General features: G+C 45.4%; 1 protein-coding gene and 1 long non-coding RNA gene across 2 annotated transcripts; one reads left to right on the forward strand and one right to left on the reverse strand.

The window, feature by feature from the left end:
- Window positions 1-8,507: 8,507 nt before the first annotated feature.
- Window positions 8,508-20,031, forward strand: LOC139263207 (uncharacterized). Its single transcript, XR_011593065.1, has 3 exons — window positions 8,508-9,167; window positions 19,761-19,807; window positions 19,929-20,031. It is a non-coding gene; the product is annotated as an uncharacterized lncRNA (long non-coding RNA).
- Window positions 17,966-21,022, reverse strand: LOC139263205 (glutathione peroxidase 2-like). The gene is made up of 2 exons (XM_070878937.1): window positions 20,742-21,022; window positions 17,966-19,247 (listed from the first exon to the last, which is right to left on the reverse strand). The coding sequence occupies exons 1-2, from the start codon at window positions 20,961-20,963 to the stop codon at window positions 18,897-18,899; spliced, it is 573 nt and encodes a 190-aa protein (XP_070735038.1). The 5' UTR covers window positions 20,964-21,022; the 3' UTR covers window positions 17,966-18,896.
- Window positions 21,023-25,472: the final 4,450 nt, after the last annotated feature.

Raw genomic sequence — 25,472 nt, forward strand, 5'->3', positions numbered from 1 at the left:
AGTTTAAAGTAACATTTGGAGTTTAAAATTTTTCATATATGCCGAACAATCTTCTATACCCTTATAAGGCTACCTCATTTCCAGGCTGAAAAGCCGAACTTTCTTCAATCTTCACCATAACTCTTACCTCATTCTGATCGGCTGTCCATGCAACACCTTAAACATCCACTCCCTACACCACCGGCGCACCGTGGCTGCATTGTGTACATGATAAACTAACGCAACTCACCAAACCTGCAATCTCCACCACCTAGAAAAACAAGGGCAGCAGGTGCACCATCACCTCCAACTTCCCCTCCAAGTCACACACTATCCTGGCTTAGACATATATAGAAACATAGAACATAGAAACATAGAAAATAGATGCAGGGGTAGGCCATTAGGCCCTTAGAGCCTGCGCCACCATTCAATAAGATCATGGCTGATCATTCACCTCAGTACCCCTTTCCCTCCATACCTCATGATCCCTTTAGCTGTAAGGGCCATATCTAACTCCCTCTTGAATATATCCAATGAACTGGCATCAACAACTCTCTGCGGTAGAGAATTCCACAGGTTAACAACTCTCTTGAGTGAAGAAGTTTCTCCTCATCTCAGTCCTAAATGGCTTACCCCTTATCCTTAGATTATGTCCCCTGGTTCTGGACTTCCCCAACATCGGGAACATTCTTCCTGCATCTAACCTGTCCAGTTCCGTCAGAATTTTATATGTTTCTATGAGATCCCCTCTCATCCTTCTAAACTCCAGTGAATACAGGCCCAGTTGTTCCAGTCTCTCCTCATATGTCAGTCCTGCCATCCCGGGAATCAGTCTGGTGAACCTTCGCTGCACTCCCTCAATAGCAAGAATGTCCTTCCTCAGATTAGGAGACCAAAACTGAACACAATATTCCAGGTGAGGCCTCACTAAGGCCCTGTACAACTGCAATAAAAGACCTCCCTGCTACTATACTCAAAATCCCGAGCTATGAAGGCCAACAAACCATTTGCCTTCTTCACCGCCTGCTGTACCTGCATACCAAGTTTCAATGACTGATGCACCATGACACCCAGGTCTCGTTGCACCTCCTCTTTTCCTAATCTGCCGCCATTCAGATAATATTCTGCCTTCCTGTTTTTGCCACCAAAGTGGATAACCTCACATTTATCCACATTATACTGCATCTGCCACGTGTTTGCCCACTCACCTAACCTGTCCAAGTCACCCTGCAGCCTTTTAGCGTCCTCCTCACAGCTCACACCACCACCCAGCTTAGTATCATCTGCAAATTTGGAGATATTACACTCAATTCCCTCATCCAAATCATTAATGTATATTGTAAATAGCTGAGGTCCCAGCACTGAGCCCTGCGGCACCCCACTACTCACTGCCTGCCATTCTGAAAAGGACCCATTTATCCCGACTCTTTGCTTCCTGTCTGCCAACCAGTTCTCTATCCACGTCAGTACACTACCCCCAATACCATGTGCTTTAATTTTGCACACCAATCTCTTGCGTGGGACCTTGTCAAAAGCCTTTTGAAAGTCCAAATACACCACATCCACTGGTTCTCCCTTGTCCACTGTACCAGTTACATCCTCAAAAAATTCTAGAAGATTAGTCAAGCAGGATTTCCCTTTCATAAATCCATGCTGACTTGGACCGATCCCGTCACTGCTTTCCAAATGTGCTGCTATTCCATCTTTAATAGTTGATTCCAACATTTTCCCCACTATCGATGTCAGGCTAACCGGTCTATAATTACCCGTTTTCTCTCTCCCTCCTTTCCTAAAAAGTGGTGTTACATTAGCTACCCTCCAGTCCATAGGAACTGATCCAGAGTCGATAGACTGTTGGAAAATGATCACCAATGCATCCACTATTTCTAGGGCCACTTCCTTAAGTACTCTGGGATGCAGACCATCAGGCCTCGGGGATTTATCAGCCCTCAATCCCATCAATTTCCCTAACACAATTTCTCTCCTAATAAGGATATCCTTCAGTTCCTCCTTCTCACTAGACCCTCAGTCCCCTAGTATTTCCAGAAGGTTATTTGCATCTTCCTTCGTGAAGACAGAACCAAAGTATTTGTTTAACTGGTCCGCCATTTCTTTGTTCCCCATTATAAATTCACCTGAATCTGACTGCAAGGGATCTACGTTTGTTTTCACTAATCTTTTTCTCTTCACATATCTATAGAAGCTTTTGCAGTCAGTTTTTATGTTCCCAGCAAGCTTCCTCTCATACTCTATTTTCCCCCTCCAAATTAAACCCTTTGTCCTCCTCTGCTGTATTATAAAATTCTCCCAGTCCTCAGATTTGCTGCTTTTTCTGGCCAATTTATATGCCTATTCATTGGATTTAACAATATCCTTAATTTCCCTTGTTAGCCACGGTTGAGCCACCTTCCCCGCTTTATTTTTACTCCAGACAGGGATGTACAATTGTTGAAGTTCATCCATGTGATTTTTAAATGTTTGCCATTGCCTATCCACTGTCAACCCTTTAAGTATCGCTCGCCAGTCTATTCTAGCCAATTCACGTCTCATACCATCGAAGTTATCTTTCCTTAAGTTCAGGGCCCTAGTCTCTGAATTAACTGTGTCGCTCTCCATCTTAATAAAGAATTCTACCATATTATGGTCACTCTTCCCCAAGGGGCCTCGCACAACAAGATTGCTAATTAGCCCTTTCTCATTACACATCATCCAGTCTAGGATGGCCAGCCCTCGAGTTGGTTCCTCGACAAATTGTTCTGGAAAATCATCCCTAATACACTCCAGGAAATCCTCCTACACCGCATTGCAATCCGTTTGGTTAGCCCAATCAATATGTAGATTAAAGTCGCACATGATAACTGCTGTACCTTTATTGCACGCATCCCTAATTTTTGTTTGATGTTGTCCCCAACCTCACTATTACTGTTTGATGGTCTGTACACAACTCCCACTAGCGTTTTCTGCCCTTTGGTATTCCGTAGCTCCACCCATACTGATTCCACATTATGCAGGCTAATGTCCTTCCTTACTATTGCATTAATTTCCTCTTTAACCAGCAATGCCACCCCACCTCCTTTTCCTTTCTGTCTATCCTTCCTAAATGCTGAATACCCCTGGATATTGAGTTCCCAGCCTTGGTCACCCTGGAGCCATGTCTCCGTGATGCCAATCACATCATACCCGTTAACTGCTATCTGCGCAGTTAATTCGTCCATCTTATTCCGAATACTACTCGCATTGAGGCACAGAGACTTCAGGCTTGTCTTTTTAACACACTTTAAAATTTTGCCGTAATGTGGCACTTTTTGCTTTTTGTCTTGGGTTTCTCTGCCCTCCACTTTTACTTTTCTTCTTTCTATCTTTTGCTTCTGCCCCCATTCTACTTCCCTCTGTCTCCCTGCATAGGTTCCCATCCCCCTGCCATATTAGTTTAACTCCTCCCCAACAGCACTAGCAAACACTCCCCCTAGGACATTGGTTCCAGTCCTGCCCAGGTGCAGACCGTCCGGTTTGTACTGGTCCCACCTCCCCCAAAACCGGTTCCAATGTCCCAGGAATTTGAATCCCTCCCTTCTGCACCACTCCTCAAGTCATGTATTCATCTGCGCTATCTTGCGATTCCTACTCTGACTAGCACGTGGCACTGGTAGCAATCCTGAGATTACTACTTTTGAGGTCCTACTTTTTAATTTAGCTTCTAGCTCCCTAAATTCGTCTTGTAGGACCTCATCCCGTTTTTTACCTATATCGTTGGTATCTATATGCACCACGACAACTGGCTGTTCACCCTCCCCTTTCAAAATGCCCTGCACCAGCTCCGGGACATCCTTGATCCTTGCACCAGGGAGACAACATGCCATCCTGGAGTCTCAGTTGCAGCCGCAGACACAGCTATCTATTCCCCTTACAATAGAATCCCCTACCACTATAGCTCTCCCACTCTTTATCCTGCCCTCCTGTGCAGCAGGGCCACCCACGGTGCCATGAATTTGGCTGCTGCTGCTCTCCCCTCATGAGTTATCCTCCTCAACAGTACCAAAAGCAGTGTATCTGATTTGCAGGGAGATGACCGCAGGGGATCCCTGCATTACCTTCCTTCCGCTGCTCTTCCTGTTGGTCACCCATCCCCTATCTGGCTGTGTAACCTTTACCTGCGGAAAGACCAACTCACTAAACGTGCTATTCACGACATCCTCAGCATCGCACATGCTCCAGAGTAAATCCACCCGCAGCTCCAGTGCCGCAATGCGGTCTGTCAGGTGCTGCAGCGGGACACACTTCCTGCACATGTAGTCGTCAGGGATACTGGAAGCGTCCCTGACGTCTCACATGGCACAGGAGAAGCATGACACGTGTCCGAGCTCTCCTGCCATGACTTAAGCCTTCAATTAGCTTAATTTGGCACAATGCTAAAAGGTTACTTACTGAGAAAGAAAAGGAAAAACTACTCACCAATCACCAGCCAATTACTTACCCCCTTGGCTGTGACGTCACCCTTCGATTTCTTTCTACTTCTTTTTTGCCTTCTCTCCCTGCTGCAGCTGCACCAGCTGGCCTCTTGTAGGCTTCAGCGATTTCTCGCTCCACCTCCCGACTCAACGCTGTTGCTCCCCGGACTGACGGGCCTTTTGTAGGCCTCAGCGATCTCCCGCTCCGCCTACCGACTCGACGCGGCTGTTCCCCGGACTGACAGGCCTTTTGTAGGCCTCAGCGATCTCCCGCTCCGCCTCCCCACTCGACACGGCTGTTCCCCGGACTGACGGGCCTTTTGTAGGCCTCAGCGATCTCCCGTTCCGCCTCCCCACGCGACGCGGCTGTTGCCCGGACTGACGGGCCTTTTGTAGGCCTCAGCGATCTCCCGCTCCACCTCCTGACTCGACACTGCTGCTCTCTCGGACTGCCGGGCCTTTTGTAGGACTCAGCGATCTCCCGCTCCGCCTCCCGACTCGACGCTGCTGCTCCCCGGACTGCCGGGCCTTTTGTAGGCCTCAGCGATCTCCCGCTCCGCCTCCCAACTCGACGCTGCTGCACCCCTGGACTGACAGGCCTCTTGTAGGTCTCAGCGACCTCCCGCTCCGCCTCTCGTCTCGATGCTGCTGCTCACCGGACTGACGGGCCTTTTGTAGGCCTCAGCGATCTCCCGCTCCGCCTCCCAACTCGACGCTGCTGCACCCCTGGACTGACGGGTCTCTTGTAGGCCTCAGCGATTTCCCGCTCCACCTCTCATCTCGATGCTGCTGCTCACCGGACTGATGGGCCTTTTGTAGGCCTCAGCGATAGATGTTCTCTACCTAATATTGCTGTGGGAGCACCTTCACCACACAGACTGTAATGTTCAAGAAGAAGGCTCACTACCACCACTTTCTCAAGGGCAACTAGGGATGGGCAATAAATCATCCTTGCCAGCAATGCCCATATCCCAAGTGTTATGTCTTTAGATGCTCTGATAATGACTCCATGAGGCAATGTGTTGTACTTGAACTGTAGTGACCTTAGTAACTCCAGAGTGAGGACCAGGCCTGGCACACCTGTACAGGTAACCTACAAGTCTCCCACTGAGGTGCCCCCTGGTGGCACGCCTTGTAATAGTGCAAGCAGTAACCATGTAGGATACATGACACCAAGAATGAATAAAAAATGGTCCTGTGCCTTGCTCTCTAAGGTAGAAACGTTTTTTAAGCTGACTGATTAACAGACCTCATCACTCCTTGCTTGTATCTGTCACTCTCCTGTGTGAACATCCCACAGCAAATACACCTCATGTTCATTTTAATTTGAGGCCTTAATAATTATTTTTTCTTACTAGGTTTCTCCTGTTGCTCCTTTCTAGTTTAACTTTTATTAATCACGGCTTCTCCCTTTTGACTTAGGTTCTACCTGGTGCCCCCTTTTATTTCCCTCAGGTATTTTGTTTTACTTTTTACTTATCTGAGGTTTTATTTATTTTGGCTTATTTTGGGTGGTCCCCTTTTTCATCTACTTCACACCTAAATTGGTCAACCTTCAGTGGCCTATGTTCCATGCTCTGGAATTATTTCTCTAAACCCCTCGGCCTCTCCACCTCCCTCATTTCTTATAAGGCCCTCCTTAAATCTCATGTCTTTGATCAAGCTTTTGATCACCCCCATTAATATCTTCTTCTTTGGCTTGTCATCCAAATTTTTCTTGATTACGCTGTGAAGCACCTTGGGACATTTATTTAAATTTAAGGTATTTAAATTCAAATTGTTGCTGTTTACATTGTATCTTCAGTTACTAACTGTGCTTCGCCAAAATATGCCACTTCACCATTGAAAACGGGTTGAGGGGGCGGTGACGGGGGGGGGGGGGAGGGGGACAGGAGGAGTTGAAGAAATGGCAGTTATACTGTTTTATGTGTCTTCTTGCAGTTCACTTCCAAAGGAGCATTGGGAACAGGGCATTCCACACTTGCCATCAATAGTGGCATATAATTTGAGGGTGAAGGGAGGAGAAGTGTTTATAATACTTTGATCCAAAGACTTGTGAGCAGTTATTGTCATCACCATCATCTTAGGCAGTCCCTCGGAATCGAGGAAGACCTGCTTCCACTCTTAAAATGAGTCCTTAGGTGGCTGAATAGTCCAATACGAGAACCACAGTCCTTGTCACAGGTGGGACAGATAGTCGTTGAGGGTAAGGGAGGGTGGGACAGGTTTGCCGCTGCCTACGCTTGATTTCTGCATGCTCTCAGTGATGAGACTGGAGGTGCTCAGCGCCCTCCCGGATGCACTTCCTCCACTTAGGGCAGTCTTTGGCCAGGGATTCCCAGGTGTCAGTGAGGATGTTGCACTTTATCAGGGAGGCTTGTAACGTTTCCTCTGCCCACCTTTGGCTCGTTTGCTGTGAAAGAGTTCCGAATAGAGCGCTTGCTTTGGGAGTCTCTTGTCTGGCATGCGGACAATGTGGCCCGCCCAGCAGAGCTGATCAAGTGTGGTCAGTGCTTCAATGCTGGGGATGTTCGCCTGATCAAGGACGCTAATGTTGGTGCATTTGCCCTCCCAGGGGATTTGTAGGATCTTACGGAGACATCGTTGGTGGTATTTCTCCAGTGACTTGAGGTGCCTACAGTACATGGTCCATGTCTCTGAGCCATACAGGAGAGCGGGTATTACTACAGCCCTGTAGACCATGAGCTTGGTGGCAGATTTGAGGGCCTAATCTTCGAACACTATTTTCCTCACTGGCACACTGGAGGCGGTGTTGAAACTCGTCATCAATGTAAGCTCTTGTTGATAAGAGGCTCCCGAGGTATGAGAAATGGTCCATGTTGTCTAGGGCCGCGCCGTAGATCTTGATGACTGGGGGACAGTACTGTGCGGCAAAGACAGGCTGGTGGAGGACCTTTGTCTTATGGATGTTTAGCGTAAGGCCCATACTTTTGTACGCCTCAGTAAATACGTCGACTATGTCCTGGAGTTCAGCCTCTGTATGTGCGCAGATGCAGGCGCCGTCCGCGTACTGTAGCTCGAAGACAGAGGTTGGGGTAGTCTTGGACCTGGCCTGGAACGGCAAAGGTTGAACAGGTTCCCACTGGTTCTGTAGTTTAGTTCCACTCCAGCGGGGAGATTGTTGACTGTGAGTTGGAGCATGGCAGCGAGGAAGATTGAGAAGAGAGTTGGGGCGATGACGTAGCCCTGGTTGACCCCAGTCCGGACGTGGATTGGGTCTGTAATACATCTGTTGGTAAGGATCACGGCCTGCATGTCGTGGAGCAGGTGGAGGTTGTTGATGAACTTTTGAGGGGATCCGAAACAGGCCCTCCCCAGTGGTGACCAGGCCTCTCCAGTGGCGGCAGCTGTGCCTCTCCTCCACGACTGCATTTGGGCCTCCTCCTCTTCTACGACGGCGGTTGGCCTTTCCTCCTCCTTCAGAGATGAGTGGGTCTCTACTTCCCCACTGGTGACCTGGCCTCTTCTGACTGGTGAGCATCATGGCTGTGACCTTCCACTCGGAACTCCAATGGGCCACTGACCCTCCCAATGCCTGCCCCCAACCAAGCCTTGGACCACCTACCAGTTATTGTAATATCATCACTACAGCATAATATGACCACATAGCAGAGCCAGGTATAATAAGGGAATGAATTATTTATTACAGGGGAATTAATGGGTTGGTATACATTACCTATGAATAATTTCACCAACACCAACAAAAGATATTGTAGTTGTGTGTGACAGATCTTAGGTCCACCTTGTGTTGGGTTGCAAGAATCTCTATGTTCGACATATATATTTTTTATCAGGGAACTAAAACAACAATTATAGTAAGACAGTGGGGACAAAATTTACGTCCGCCCGAAACGGGTCGCACCTTCCGCTCCTGAAGTATTTTTTCCGCCATGTCGGATGAGGTCGCCTCTTTCGGTAAATTCAGCTCTTTGTCATTTTTTTTAAGTGGACTGTAAGTCGGTCATAATGGGGGCAGAAGTGGTATGGTAAGTACCCTAGAGGGGCGGAAGTGGAGGTGGGACGGAGTCCCCGCCGTTGTCAGTCAGTAGCGGAGCAGAGATTACATCATGACGCGTGTGCGTCACCACACTCTCCCCATCAGTTAAAGGGGAGAGCCTTCGACATTTTGAAACTTTGGTCCACTGGGCCACCAGTGAGGGTTTCGGCTGGGCCAGCGGTCTGGCACCCAAGAGGGGGTGCTAGGTTGCCTGTTGGCGGTCCGGCTGAACCCGCGGGTATAATTGTCGGCCCGACATAGCGGCCGTGGCAGTGCACCCTCCCCTTGAAGGGCCGCCATTCTGGCAAAGGCTCACAGACTGAAAGCAAGGTGCATCTACAGAAAAAGCTGCCGAGGATACTGCATGGCGGGTTGAAGATTTTTTGACCTAAATTTTGCTGAAGGTGCGGGAGATCGGCGTCGCACCCCTTGATGTCGCACTTAGGGACAGTCGGCAGAAGTGGGGCATAAGTGGGGACAGCCAGAAAAATCCCCGAGCTAAATTTCACTGGGGCGGCTGCTGGACTCCGCCACCTGGCCGCCGCTTTCTTGTGGCAAGAGGCCTTTTTGGGGAGCTGAATTTCAGCCCCAGTGTCGTTAATGTGACAAACTGTGCTGAGGTGCTTCATAGTTGGGAACAGACCTAAGCAGGAGCAGGAAGAGAGCTAGGGGAGGTGGTTAAAGGCACTGCAATAAAATTTGGTCTTGAAGAAATTTTGAAGGTAAGGAGGAATGTGTGGAGACAAGATGCCTGACGGCTCTGCCGCTGATAGGAGAGTTGAGGGAGGAGGAACATGTAGTAGGTCAGTACTGGACAAGTGGAGGATGCAGGTAGGGATGTAAGAGTAGAGGAGGTTGTTAAGGTAAGATGAGGTAAGGCTGTGGAGGAATTTGAAGATAACAATTTTGAAATTTAAGCCTCAGGGATGGGGAGCCAGTATAACTCAACAAAGATTGGGATGATAAGTGAGTAGTATTGTGTGCAAAGCTTTTTACAGCCTGTATTGAGTAGATTGGGCTAATACTCTCTGGTGTTTAGAAGGATGAGAAGTGATCTCATTGAAACATATCATATTCTAAGGGGATTGGCAGGGTGGATGCTGAGGGGTTGTTTCCCCTAGCTGGAGAATCTAGAATTAGAGGGCACAGTCTTAGGATAACTTCAGACTGAGATGAGGAAGAATTTCTTCACTCAGAGGTTTGTGAATCTTTGGAATCCTCTACCCCAGAGAGCTGTGAACATAAGAACATAAGAATTAGGAACAGGAGTAGGCCATCTAGCCCCTCGAGCCTGCTCCGCCATTCAACAAGATCATGGCTGATCTGGCCGTGGACTCAGCTCCACTTACCTGCCCGCTCCCCATAACCCTTAATTCCCTTATTAGTTAAAAATCTATCTATTTGTGACTTGAATACATTCAATGAGCTAGCCTCAATTGCTTCCTTGGGCAGAGAATTCCACAGATTCACAACCCTCTGGGAGAAGAAATTCCTTCTCAACTCGGTTTTAAATTGGCTCCCCCGTATTTTGAGGCTGTGCCCCCTAGTTCTAGTCTCCCCGACCAGTGGAAACAACCTCTCTGCCTCTATCTTGTCTATCCCTTTCATTATTTTAAATGTTTCTATAAGATCACCCCTCATCCTTCTGAACTCCAACGAGTAAAGACCCAGTCTACTCAATCTATCATCATAAGGTAACCCCCTCATCTTCGGAATCAGCCTAGTGAATCGTCTCTGTACCCCCTCCAAAGGCATCCTTAAGTAAGGCGACCAAAACTGCACGCAGTACTCCAGGTGTGGCCTCACCAATACCCTATACAGTTGCAGAAGGACCTCCCTGCTTTTGTACTCCATCTCTCTCACAATGAAGGCCAACATTCCATTCGCCTTCCTGATTACCTGCTGCACCTGCAAACTAACTTTTTGGGACCTGCAATTTCTGCGGTCTGGAGGAGTCCGTGTTCCATGTTTTTATTGAGTGCACAAGGTTGCAGCCCCTGTTCCATTATTTGAAGGGGCTGCTCCTGAAATTCTGGCTGCACTTCAGTCCCACTCTCCTGATCTTTGGGCACCCTGTGCGGAGGGGAGCGGGTAGGTCCAAAGGCCTCCTCGTAGGACTGCTCCTGGGCACGGCCAAGGGTGCCATCAGCCGGTCCAGGCAGCGGGCGGTCGAGGGGGTCGTTCAACCTGACTGCCTGCCTCTCTTCCGCTCTTACATCCGGTCCAGGGTGTCCTTGGAGATGGAGCACGCGGTGTCCACCGGTACGCTCGCGGCCTTCCGCGAGAGGTGGGCACCGGAGGGACTGGAGTGCATCATCACGCCTGGCAACCAAATTTTAATTTGATTTTACGTTTTTAAGTTTAATTTGTTTTAATTGCCGGTGCTTTTAGTGTCCCCCTTCCCTTTTATAGGGGGCACTGGGGAACATTGTGATTTTAGTGCCCAAAAAAAAACCCCAAAAAAGAAAAACCCAAAAGAAAAACCAAAAAAAGGGGGAAAAAAAAGAGGGCCTTGTAAATGTCTGGTGTGTCACCCAGGTCGGGTGGCACGGTTTAATGTTTTGCAGATAAACTCCAAAAAGAGTTTCATGCACAAGGACCCCCAGGTCCCTCTGCACCGCAGCATGTTGTAATTTCTCCCCATTCAAATAGTATTCCTTTTTTTTTCCCAATGTGGATGCTGAGTGATTGAGTATAGTTAAGGCTAAGATAGATAGATTTTTGAACTCTAGAGGAATCAAGAGCTATGGGGATCAGGCGGGAAAGTGGAGTTGAGGTCGAAGATCAGCCTTGATGTAATTGAATGGGGTAGCAGGCCCAAAGGGCCATATGGCCTACTCCTGCTCCTAATTCTTATGTTCTTATGTATTGTAACAATTTTAAAATGTCTTCTTTGATTTCTGGGATGGTTATCTATGTATTTGCATGAGGAATGGTAGAAATTCATAAAACTGTCATCTACATAAGTGCTGGAGGAATTGTCCTCTCACACCTCCTATAGTGGGTATTAGAGTGGGGTTCGTGGACTTGAATCCACCTTAACAGAATTACATGGACATAGATATTATCTTTATTTAACCACTAATACACAGATTAAATAAGAAACGCATCAAGACTTATCCTGGATTCTTCAAGTGCACCAGTTGGAAGTCAATCATCCCAATCTGTTGAATCTTTCGATGTCTTCTTTCTGTTAGACTTGGATCAGTCTGTCCCAGCTGACTGCTGTACATAAGCTTTGTATTAGGATGTTCTTATATCCTTTGTGTCCACACTATCTTTCTGAGCTTTACATGCACACCTCGACGATTGTTTCCTTCAGGCGTACCTATATCACTTATTGTTCATGATTGGTTCATAGTTTAGTGGGGTTATCTCATAATGTCTGTTATTTGTGACTGCTGTTCAGTGGTTTCTTATCTCAAAACTATGCTTTCTCTGCTTCCATAGCAACATAAACAATAAGGGGATAAGGAGTTATGGGGAGCGGGCAAGGAACTGAGTCCATGATCAGATCAGCCATGATCTTATTGAATGGTAGAGCAGGCTCGAGGGGCCGTATGGCCTACTCCTGTTCCTATTTCTTATGTTCTTATAAGACTTTGTCTTTGGCTAAGCAACTGCCTTTGACAGATAATGTCTGTCAATATTCCTTTATATTCCTGCTTCTCAGCTTGCATTGGTTAATATGGTTTAGCCATCATTGAAGTTCTTGTTGTTAGGGATGTTTAAAACAGACTTTTTCCTTCAGTGCCCACCTTAAAAGACATTTTGAAGAAATGGGATTAGAGTAGTTTGCTCAAGGTACAGAGCTAGCACAAGGAGCTGAATGGTCTCATTCTGTGCTGTAATTTCTATGATTCTACGAAAGGGGAGGAGTCATCTCCGTTAAATCGATTGTAAGCTGCAAAATTTACCTAGGTGATAGAAATGATTACTATTAATCATTAAGTTATTGATCATTTCTGCTTTTGTCTATGATCTTTGCAATTTTCCCATCAGGGAGCCTTGTGTCCTAAAGTTGTGTGAGTTGCTTGTCTGCTATACAAGCGGCCACTCCATGTAAACCTGACCTGATTGTGAAACATTTCATGAGTGAAAAATTCCAAGAATCCAATTCCATTTCTGTCCCTCACTACCTTTGGCCACCTCAAACTTTGCTGCTGAAGAATCTTTATGTTTCTTTTTGGGAGGCTTGCTCTTCCTAGCTTGTGAATAGCTTCAGCATCACTGCTAGTGGTAAGTTGCTTAATTTTTTGAACCTAACATTTAAAGATCGCATGGATGAACTTCAACAATTGTACATCCCTGTCTGGAGTAAAAATAAAACTGGGAAGGTGGCTCAACTGTGGCTAACAAGGGAAATTAAGGATAGTGTTAAATCCAAGGAAGAGGCATATACATTGGCCAGAATAAGCAGAAAACCTGAGGACTGGGAGAAATTTAGAATTCAGCAGAGGAGGAAAGGGTTTAATTAAGAGGGGAAAATAGAGTACGAGAAGGAACTTGCTGGGAACATAAGAACTGACTGCAAAAGCTTCGATAGATATGTGACGAGAAAAAGATTAGTGAAGACAAACGTAGCTCCCTTGCAGTCAGATTCAGGTGAATTTATAATGGGGAAGAAAGAAATAGCAGACCAATTGAACAAATACTTTGGATCTGTCTTCACGAAGGAAGACACAAGTAACCTTCCGGAAGTACTAGGGGACCGAGGGTCTAGTGAGAAGGAGGAACTGAAGGATATCCTTATTCGGCGGGAAATTGTGTTCGGGAAATTGATGGGATTGAAGGCCGATAATCCCCGGGGCCTGATAGTCTGCATCCCAGAGTACTTAAGGAAGTGGTCATAGAAATAGTGGATGCATTGGTGATCATTTTCCAACAATCTATCGACTCTGGATCAGTTCCTATGAACTGGAGGGTAGCTAATGTAACACCACTTTTTAAAAAGGGAGGGAGCGAGAAAGCGGGTAATTATAGACCCGTTAGCCTGACATCAGTAGTGGGGAAAATGCTAGAATCAATTATTAAAGATGAAATAGCAGCGCATTTGGAAAATAGTGACAGGATCGGTCCAAGTCAGCATGGATTTATGAAGGGGAAATCATGCTTGACAAATCTTCTGGACTTTTTTGAGGATGTAACTGGTAGAGTGGACAAGGGAGCACCAGTGGATGTGGTGTATTTGGACTTTCAAAAGGCTTTTGACAAGGTTCCACACAAGAGATTGGTGTGCAAAATCAAAGCACATGGTATTGGGGGTAATATACTGACGTGGATAGAGAACTAGTTGGCAGACAAGAAGCAGAGAGTCGGGATAAACGGGTCCTTTTCAGAATGGCAGGCAGTGACTAGTGGAATGCCGCAGGGCTCAGTGCTGGGACCCCAGCTCTTTACAATATACATCAATGATTTAGATGAAGGAATTGAGTGTAATATCTCCAAGTTTGCAGATGACACTAAACTGGGTGGCGGTGTGAGCTGTGAGGGGAACGCTAAGAGGCTGCAGGGTGACTTGGACAGGTTAGGTGAGTGGGCAAATGCATGTCAGATGCAGTATAATGTGGATAAATGTGAGGTTATCCACTTTGGTGCAAAAACGTGAAGACAGAATATTATCTGACTGGCGGAAGATTAGCAAAAGGGGAGGTGCAACGATACCTGGGTGTCATGGTTCATCAGTCATTGAAAGAAGACATACAGGTAATGCAGGCGGTGAGGAAGGCAAATGGTATATTGGCCTTCATAGCTAGGGGATTTGAGTATAGGAGCAGGGAGATCTTACTGCAGTTGTACAGAGCCTTGGTGAGGCCACACCTGGAATATTATGTTCAGTTTTGATGTCCTAATCTGAGGAAGGACATTCTTGCAATTGAGGGAGTGCAGCGAAGGTTCACCAGACTGATTCCTGGGATGGCTGTACTGACATATGAGGAGAGGCTGGATCAACTGGGCCTTTATACATTGGAGTTTAGAAGGATGAGAGGGGATCTCATGGAAACAGACAAGATTCAAGGGACGGGACAGGTTAGATGCAGGTAGAACCAGGGGACAAGTGTTAGGATAAGGGGTAGGCCATTTAGGACTGAAATGAGGAGAAATTTCTTCACTCAGAGTTGTTAACCTGTGGAATTCCCTGCCGCAGAGAGCTGTTGATGCCAGTTCATTGGATATATTCAAGGGGGAGTTAGATATGGCCCTTACGGCTAAGGGGATCAAGGGATATGGAGAGAAAGCAGGAAAGGGGTACTGAGGTGAATGATCAGCCATGATCTTATTGAATGGTGGTGCAGGCCCGAAGGGCCGAATGACCTACTCCTGCACCTATTTTCTATGTTTCTATGTTTCTAAAAGCACACAATACAATAGTGCGTCTTTTAGGGATTTCTCTGTTCCTGTACTTTGAAAATGAAGAATTACAGGATAAAGACGAGCAACTCTGAAAGGACAGACTCAACAAGCACCATCAGGGTCATGACGACCCCAGTCACATGTACCCACACTGCCATATTTGTAGATGTAGGAAGGGCTATTCCTTCCTCTGTAATGACAACACATTAAAAGACTGCATTTCTTTTGTAAAGCAATACAGGAGCCTGTCTGCTCTGTACTTGGAGCCCAACGCCACTAAAGACGTGGCACTGAAAGTGTCAAAATCACCATAGCAGTCAACCTCTATGCAACAGCTCCTTTCAGGATGGATTTCAACCAATAATACCTCAATCTGCAAATGTGGAGGCTCAGTGCCTTGTAGAGCCAATTTCTTTCAAACATAAAATCGCTGTAAGCTGCTGTAGCCACTTAAAATTGCAGCACCATTGTTTTCCTTCATCCAGGCCCTTTTCCCCTTCCCGCCAGTGACGACTTACCAGAGGGTGAAAATAGAGCTGGGTGCTCATCCACTGTAGGGTGACTTAGGAAAGGAGGATGGAAGCATAGTGGGTTCACATCAGTGGGTGAACATGCAGTCCTGACATACATCCAGCAGTAACCCTGCCACGAAGGAAAATTTAGTCCCTCTGTGTGACATAGATACCAACAGTTTAACCCAATGTCATGAAATTTACCTTTTTAATACAGGAGAGTATAAAGCACTGGATGTAGCTTGTGAGCTTATCAACTATGGATTCATTTTGTACTCATATGTACTTTTTTTTTTTAAACTGAGTTTGTCCATGATGCATGAAGAGCATACATATGCTGTTTAACTGTGTATGAAAAATAGGTCACTTGTGGCAGATCATTAACTCAATCTGCCTCACAAAACTTGTGAGTTTGTTATCTTGTTAATTTACCGATGTTACTTAATGTGTATCCTCTAGTTTTTTAGAAATCACAGCGGTGGTGCGACGAATGAGGGTGCGGGGCCCAGAAGAGCCAAGAGCCCAGGGTTAGCACGGGCCAGCCCACACTGTGAGATGGTGTGCACACTAGATCCGTGCAGCAGAGCAGGTCTCCAGTCATCCTGGTTAATCCTTGCCACTGGATAAAGGCCTAGCTCTGTCAAGCCCGTGTGGTGGCTGATGTGCAACGGTCACCACATGTTAAAAAAAATCAACGCACAGGCATCCTCCAATTGGAGTTCAGGACTGGAACATCGGGTCGTTCATTGAAACATCTGTGAACTCATTTGGAAGCAAGTCATCCTCGTTTGAGGGACCACCTATGACCACCTCTAGTTTTTGTAATCTTTGATCCTATATTTTTTAGACAGCATTATCCAAACTCCTATTACAAATGATCCTGATTTTGCAGGATAAAGCTTTGAGAGACATCACCTTATTGCAACTTAATTTATTTAATTGAACTTCATAGCCCAGAAATTACTAGAGTGGCGAGTGCCGTGAATTGGATATTTTTCCCTCACCCTTCAGGTCGTATTATTTTTGTGTTTGCTGGAAGTGCAAACCGACAACAGCACGGCGAGGTCAATGAGGCATTTGGGAACCTGAACGTCGAGTCCAGTGGCCTATCTCCTTAACCAATTACATTTCATGGATGTAGAAACAGAGGGAACGACAGAGAGCAATAGGGTGACTAAGTCAAATTAGATACAGAAAGAGAATTGGAAAGAGTGAAAGGTAGATTGGATTGAGAGCGACATAGAAACGAAAAAGGTTTTAAATTTTAAAAACCTCTAGAAATAATTTACTAACCTGTGGGTGTGATACTCCAGTTTCAATTATTCCCTTTCTGAACCTCCATGGTGGAGTTTCATACCAGGAACATAAATCATGTCATTAACAGGGCGCTTAACGAAATGAATGACTTGTTGTAAACGTCTGCAGCGGGTTTCATTTGTATTTACGGTGCAAATCCAACATTTTTTTTGCAAGGCTAACAGCAGAGTGATGCAAATCATCCAGCAATTTGTGACGGTTTGCAACTCATGGTGTATTTCTTCCTCACCACAAATTGTTGGGCTTTTTACGCACTAATAATGGCAGGTGCTACGAGTTTGCAATTATTTTCCCAGATGCCTCAAAGCACTTTACAGCTAATAATGTACTTTTTGAAGTGTAGTCACTGTTGTAATGTCAGAAATGCAGCAGCCAATTTGCACACAACAATGTGATAATGACCAAATAATCTGTTAGTGATGTTGATTGAAGGATAAATATCGGTAGTGCAGCACTCCCTTAGTAGTCCACTAGAGTATCAACTTATATTTTTGTTTTTTTATAAATAGATATATTATACATCGTTTCCAAGATTTCATTAAAATGAGGTCAATGCTTTGGGCATGAAACTCAAAATATTAACCTTTCTTTCTCTATTGACGGACCTGTTGCACATTGTGTTTAAGTTTCCAGCACATGTTTTTGGTATGATGGCTTGAAAATAGTATCAATTATTTATTTTGAGTATTTAGTTTTACCATCACTTACCCACCTCTAAAGAATCAAAGGATATGTTGCCTCCCTCACCCAGAGTATAATAGGATTATAATTTCCATCTTTAGCCTCTCTCTGGAGTATATATCTTCAGCTATTGATGCATGTCTGTGATTGTCAGTTGTTTGCCACTTTGTCCAGTACAAAGTCTCTACAACATAAGCTTAGACTTACTTGTGGCGGTGTCGTATGAGGTTTGGTGCATCAAATGCAAGTTGTCAAATACAAATGTTATCTTTTGTGTGCCCACACGAGATGCATGTACTGATTTAGCAAATGAGACAGGGAAGTATAGCCATTTTATTTGTGGCTTTGCAATTCAATTAGCAATAATCAATCAGATCATTAGTCTCCACAAATCACCTGAAATTAAATCAGAAATGAAAGAATTCTACCATGCTACATACCCAGGAACTTAATTCTCCTTTAAAAGCAGTTTTTGGGTTAAATGAGAATTATTAAATACAACTAAGAGAGAATGAAGGCTGTTCACCCAGAACTACTTGGCATAAGTGACTGATTCAGTGGTTATTCTTCGTCTACTTAATTAAATCAATTATTTTTAAAAATGGAATAATTTGTAGGTCTGCAATTGGTGAAATTAAAACAATACTAAGGACAAGTTTGTTTTCAGATTTTTATTGGTCATTTTTGGTACGCAAAAATCCACACTTCCAAAAAGTTACAAACCGTTACATCCAGACAATTCAGCAACTTTCTGCATTTTTCAGGTACCATCCCTATTGGGTTTAGGAGGACACCTTCATTCTGTAAAGTTCTGAGGAATGGAAGAACTGTTTAAATACTTTCAAGGAAGTATGACTATTTCTAGAATCCATAAATTCAGGCAAAGCAAATCCTCAGCCCCTTTTGGGTTTGTTGCAAAACAATTTAGAAATATCACAGGCGGTTGGCTAATTAGTAGCACAATACAATTACAGTTTTACATTGAGTAGTGTCACTTTACAATTACAGTTATGGCTCAACATGCCAAACTTTCCTGGTTTCTCTGATCTCCAGGTGATGTATTCCTGCTTTACTGAAAGCATCCAGGAGGACTGCAAAAATGCCTGATGTATACAAACTTAAATCTCAGATTATATTAACTTTAGGACAGATAAAGACCCTTTTGAATTTCCAGATGAATGGATGAGAAAAAAAAAGTGTTACCGAAAAGTGATGATCCAATGAGATAGAAGAAACTATCTGCAACATGCAGTTCAAGTATTCCTTCAGAATTTTTAAAAATCATCAAGAAGCTGATAGCAGGCTGAAACCCATAGGAGGTTGAAAAGAGTAGAAGACAAGGTAAATCAATAATGAACAAGCTTGTCGGCAGAAAGGAAGACAGGCAAAGAGATCAAATGATTGAGTTCAGAGATATCATAGCAGACCTCAAAAGGTGTAAAAAAAAGCAAATTCTGTGTTTGATTTATAGTTTATATACATAGGAGTCAACAAAAGAAAAGGATTATGCAGCTTTCCTCTTAGTGAAAAATGATACGTAAAGATATATAACCTCACCCCCTTGCTTATTCTGATAACTTGGATTCTCTACTTGGCAATTTTCAGTAGCCTTTGGATGTCAGGTTCCACTTGGATGGTTTGGAACATTTTGCTGTAGCGTTTGAAAGGTTCTCCTTCTGGTCCGATGAGGAATTTCTCAAAATTCCAAGCGATGTCCGATCGGCAGACAGGGCTCCATGTGATGAATTTGGGATCTTTCATTAAAGACGTCGGATCGTCATCAGGAACGGGCAACTTCTCCTTCAGGAAGGCAAAGACAGGGTGTGTACCAACACCATTGACGTCACACTTCTGGAGCATGGTGAAATTGGGTTGATAACCACCTCCAGGACGGACATACTTCAGACAATTAAGTATCTCCTCATTGTGAGTGTTTTCCTAATTGGTTGAAAAAAAAATTGGAGAAAATGCAGCATAAAACCATTTTGGAAATTCACGTTGATTATTCCAATAAAACTATATGCAGAGATCTCAAATCAAGCTTTACTCTGTCAATGAACAAACATGAAAAAAGATACCTCTAAATTCCAAGCCCTCGCCAAATTAAACTGACCACAGCCTCGTCAGTTATAGATTTCATCTCCCAAGGATTGAAAGATACATAATGATTTGAAAGTGCATTAAGATTTATACATTCATGTTATTTTTTTTAAAAAAATCTGTAAAATTCTAGTATCAACTAGAACTTGCATGTAAATAGCACCTTTAACACAGGGGGGAAAAAAAAAATCATGGAGGAGCAATAGACAGATCCAAAGGGAAAACTGGGAGATAATGGACCTCAGCGTATTCTCCCAAAAATGACTTGCACAATTTCTGCAGAAATGCAGTGACAATCCTCTGCGGTTTTAAACATTTCTGACCTCAATTTATTTGTTCATTAATCCACAGACCACACCTCCAGTACCAAGGAAGAGAAAATACCGCAAAAAACACAGGTGTGTCCAAATGTTTGATTATTTGTCCAATGACTCTTGTAAAAAAAAAAGTTAATAGGAAGAAATCTTTCCATAGTTAAAAAAAAACCAAAAATGTTGCAATTAAATCGCTCTTTTACAGGAAGTTTCGCTTGACAACAGCCATAAGCCTGTCGAGACCACGGTGCGGAAGAAAAGCCTGCTGGAGTTTCTAAATAAAAATCTAGAAATAAAATAAATAAAAAATAAAAATAAATAGATAGCCTTGTTTGAACAATTTAATCTCTGAAGTGCAGTCATCGCTTTAACCATGGGGAGGGGAGGGTTCCTCTGCCTGGTGCGAGACGCAGTTACTCTCGGCGGTTGAATGTTTGGTCTGTGGAGAATAAAAGCTCAGGGCGCTTCCCTCACACCCACCGGCTCCGCCGTTAACCTTCTCCGGGGTTCACAGACTCACCGGGACTTCACACCGACCCGGCAGAGACGCGGGGGCTCTAAAACGACCACAAATCGCTTCAGTGGCTTTCCTCACATCAAAATAGAGCGCGCCAAGTGGAAATGAATTTTGTAAAGCCTTTTGAGTCTTAAATTAATCAAGTGTTGGGGAGGGTGAATTTTCGCTGGGGTGGGTGGAGAGATCCGCCCGATCGTCCGCCGTAAGTCCAGCGGAAAACGCCGCGAAAACCCTGGAAAAACGGCTTTTCACGCCGGTCAACACCGGCGGCATTTCATCCTTCAACTTACCCTGAAATGAAAGTTACTGAATAAATCCTCAAAGGCACAATGGTTATTAAAAAAAGTTATAAAAGTGGTCACGAATTTTACAAGTGTAATAAATAGGAAAAAGCCAGTTTGTCATATTGTGACTAACGGAAAGCCGGTGTGGGGAAGGCAGCAGCAGCAATGTTGCGGCCGGTGAGCGGGCGCGGCGCGGGCAGGGAGCCTCGCCACTCACCTGGAAGCCGAACTGGTTACAAGGGAATCCCAGCACGACGAAGCGGTGCTGGTAGCGGGTCTGGAGCTCGTTGAGCTGGGAGAAATCCCTTGTGGTCGTGCCTCAAAGAGAAGCGACATTCTCGATCAGGACCACCCTTCCTCTGAGGACATTGAAGTCCAGCTTCTCCCCGTCCAGGGTCACGGCGCTGAGATCGTAGAAAGACTTGATGTTCTGAGCCATGGCGCGCACTGAATGAACCTCTGGCCTCAAGGATCTCTTCTTCAAGTGCTTGAGAAGTCAGTCACCTGATCACAGGTACAAATGATTCTGTGTAGTCTACAATGACTTGGCAAAAAATAATCAGCCCCACCCCCTTCGCCACCGAGTGAGCATTTAAGGATTTAATTCTCCATGGGAAGAGGAAATAGGTACTTGAAACCACTCATTTCGTGACAATCCACCCGCCCTGTGATGCTATCTACAGGTACAGATAACCACTAATGTAAAAGTTAACTTGGTTAGTTTGTCGGTTTTAGTTTTTTTATTTTCATAATATACTTTATTCATATAAAAATTTGTACAGTACATTCAAAAGCTGTTCAGTACATTTAGCTGCAGTCAGCAATCCAATACACTACATTTGGGTGCTGATGGCAGTTCCGTTCGATACATTTCCTTGCTTTTCAGTTCAAGTGCAATTCGGTACAATACGGGATACATTGTAGTACATTCAACAAATTACATTACACGCGTCACTATACAGTACACGGAATGGGTGACGGTACATTTACATTTTTCTTTTCAACGTGCATTACGAAACAGACCTTGCATTGTACATGGCACTACATAGGTGTTTACAGATCATAGTGCTCCATGTACACAAAAAAGAAGTTACAAGTACAGCCCGAGGGGAGTTTTGTACTGATTCCTGCCCCCGGGTTTACAGTGGCAGAAGGGTTTTAAACTGTGGTCCTTCCCCACCGTGCCTTTGCGGCGACTGCACCAATTTTAAGTGCGTCCCTCAGCACGTAATCCTGGATCTTGGATTGCGCCAGTCTGCAACACGCAGACGTGGACATCTCATTGCTCTGGAAGACCAGCAAATTTCGGCAAGACCAAAGAGCGTCTTTGACCGAGTTGATGGCCCTCCAGCAGCAGGTGATGTCTGTCTCGGTGTGTGTCCCTGGGAACAGCCCGTAGAGCACAGAGTCCTGTGTTACGGAGCTGCTTGGGATGAACCTCGACAGCAACCACTGCATCTCTTTCCAAACCTGCCTTGCGAAGGCGCAATCCTGAAGGAGATGGGTGACAGTCTCGTCTGCCCCGCAGCCGACTCGGGGGCACCGTGCCGTGCTGCTGAGACGTCGGCTGTGCATGAATGCTCTGACGGGTAAGGCCCTCCTCACCGCCAACCAAGCTACGTCTTGGTGCTTGTGTGAAAGCTCTGGCGATGAGACGTTCTGCCAAACGAGTTCGACAGTCTGCTCAGGGAACCATCCGACAGGGTCCACCCTCTCCTTTCGTAGGGCGTCCAGGACGTTACGTGCTGACCACTGTTTTATGGCCTTGTGGTCAAAGGGGTTTTTTGTGAAAAAACTTTTCCACGAAGTACAGGTGGACAGGCATGGTCCAGCTAGTGGGGCCGTTTCGCGGCAGCATGGCCAGGCTCATCCTTCGCAATACCGGGGACAGGTAGAACCTCAGCACGTAATGGCAATTGTTGTTTGCATACTGGGGGTCTGTGCACAGCTTGATGCAGCCGCACACAAAGGTGGCCATCAGGATGAGGGCCACGTTCGGAACATCCTTTCCTCCACTGTCCAGAGATTTGTACATTGTGTCTCTGCGGACATGTTCCATTTTGGAGCACCAGACAAAGTGGAAGACGGCCCGGGTGACTGCCGCGGCACAGGAGCGAGAGATGGGCCAGACCTGTGCCACGTGCAGCAAACCCGAGAGCACCTCACTCCTGATGACCAGGTTCTTTCCTGCCATGGAGAGGAAGCACAGCTTCCACCATCCCAGTTTTTGCATCACTTTGGCGATACGCTCTTCCCAGTTTTTGGCGCATGCCCCATCCGCTCCGAACCATATTCCCAACACCTTCAGGTAATCTGGCTTAACGGTAAAGGGAATAAAGGATCGGTCGGCCCAGTTGCCAAAGAACATGGCCTCGCTTTTACTGCGATTGACCTTCACTCCCGAGGCCAGTTCAAACTGGTCGCAGATTGTGAGCAATCTGTGGACCGACTGCGGATCCGAGTAAAAGATGGCCACGTCATCCACGTACAGGGAGGTCTTGACCTGAGCGCCTCCGCTGCCTGGGATCATCACCCCTCTAATGCCCGCATCCTTCCTGATGGATCCGGCAAAGGGCTCGATACAACACACAAACAAGACAGACGAGAGAGGACAGCCTTGCCTGACTCCAGATCTGATCGGAAAGCTATCAGTTTCCCACCCGTTGATTTGAACTGCGCTACAGATGTCTCTGTAGAGCAGTTGGATCCAATTGCGGATACCCTCCCAAACCCCATTTTGGAGAGCACGTCTATCAGGTGCGACGGTTTTAGGGGCACTTGATCATTGTTTCACAAAATAGTTGTAACCAACAGATCCACAGACATTGGCTTTCAACAAATACACCTTTATATTATAATGGCAATCTTATCCTGATTAAAACGTGTGTGTGTTGTATATTTCTTCTTTGAGAAGAGCAAAAGTTAAAGAAACTCCAGTTTAAGTAACTGCAGTTAAAGTCAGCACTGGAGAATGGAGAGGGGGAAAAAATACTTACATACATAAATATAGAAAAAAAAACACTTTTGCAACCCCTGAATGGAATGCAAACACACAGCTCAACATTTAGTTTTCCAAGCTAAAGACACAAATTTCAAATTGAATTACTGTTACCACACAGAAAGTCTGCGGGTTGACTAGGACATATACAAATGGGATTTCCAGTCCTTTTTGCCCGTGTTTCGCCTTTATCATCCATCGGAGCGGAGGTGAATTCAAGGGAAGAGGAACCTGGGGCCATTGACCGTGCCAGGGCTGCAAGAGATAGGTCAGACTCCCAGTGGGTCAACCTTATCACAAGGTTTATTGCACAGGTAGGTGAGACAGCCTATTTATATACTGATTTCTATCATACAAGTATAAAATAGAGATTACAAACCTAGGTTGATTCAGTTTCTCTATATAAAAAAATAAATGTGGATTTAAGTCTCCTTCGTGCGATGGTGAGTATATTGATTGATCTTCAATTAATGCAAATAATTCTCAAGTTCGTTGTGTTGCAAACCAACTGATTCATTTCGGCTGAGTGAAAAGATTTAACCAATCCTACGACAAGCTCCTGTGACTGTCAGGTTGGTGGAGGACCTTTGTCTTACGGATGTTTAGCATATGGCCCATGCTTTTATACGCCTCGGTGGAGGTGTTGATGATGTCTTGGAGTTCGAACTCTGTGTGTGCACAGACACACGGGTCATCCGCATACTGTGGTTCGATGACAGAGGATGGGACGACCTTGGATCTAGCCTGGAGGCGGTGAAGGTTGAACAAGTTCCCATTCGTTCTATAGTTTAGTTACATTCCAGCCGGGAGCTTGTTGAGAGTGCGATGGAGCATTGCAACAAGGAAGATCGAGAAGAGTGTTGGTGCGATGAAGCAGCCCTGCTTGACCCCGGTCCGGATGTGGATCGTGTCTGTGGTGGATCCATTGTTCAGGATCACGGCTTGCATGTCATCGTGGAGCAGACGGAGGATGTGTCGAAATCTCGACCTCCGATAAATGACTCAGACACCTTCAACTCCGGCAGAAGTTTCTTTAATTTACTTGCTAGCAAGGGAAAGGTCACACTCAGTCAATGGCTAAGTGAACACCTCCGAAATGGTACAGTTTCACGAGATATTTATACAGTAAAACCCAAGTTATGGTCTCTCCCTGTGTATTGGCTCTGTCTCGCAGTCAGTGAATACAGATAAAGAGTTAATTACTACATCCTTGTCCTGACATGGTTTCCAGATATTTCCTTTTGTCAGGGTTATTAGTTGGCCAGCCGGCCATTATTCGATGAGAGTGTGGTAATGAGCTATTACCTGCCTTGCATTGTGTCAGGATTGTCCAGTTTCTTGGTCAGTTATCTTTTTTGCATCAAATGGATGAGGGCTCTACAAGAGATAATGGCTGGTGGTTTGAGTACTTTGAAAAGGGTGGGGTGGCATGGAACTGGTGTCATATAGACAATAGGAGAGCACCATGAGGGGGTACTTGTCTCAGCATGACTTATCTCCTAGCTGTCTGATGGCCATCAGCCCTTTCAAGCCAGGTTTAGCTGTTTATGCAAGCCGACTGCTTTATGCAGAAATTTCTGGAAGGACCAGGACTCCATTTGTTATATATTAAAAAGGGCACAAAAATACCTTGTGGTATCAGCTTAGATAAAAATACATTTCCACAGATGGTGACAAGCTTTTAGGGGCATCCGATACGGAGGAGGACACTCCATAGTCCCTCACAGTTGACAGTGTCAAAGGCCTTTGTGAGCTCAAAGAAAGCCACATACAAGGGTTGATGCTGTTCCCTGCACCTCTCTTGTAGTCAACGCGCGGTGAAGATTATGTCCATTGTACCCCTTAGTGGAAGGAATCCGCATTGCGACTCCGGGAGGAGCTCTTCAGTCTTGTGGAGAAGGCGATTGAGGAGGATTCTTGCAATGACTTTCCCAGTGGCTGACAGCAGGA

Source organism: Pristiophorus japonicus, chromosome 4 (genome assembly GCF_044704955.1).
Source record: "Pristiophorus japonicus isolate sPriJap1 chromosome 4, sPriJap1.hap1, whole genome shotgun sequence".
Classification (NCBI taxonomy): domain Eukaryota; kingdom Metazoa; phylum Chordata; class Chondrichthyes; family Pristiophoridae; genus Pristiophorus; species Pristiophorus japonicus.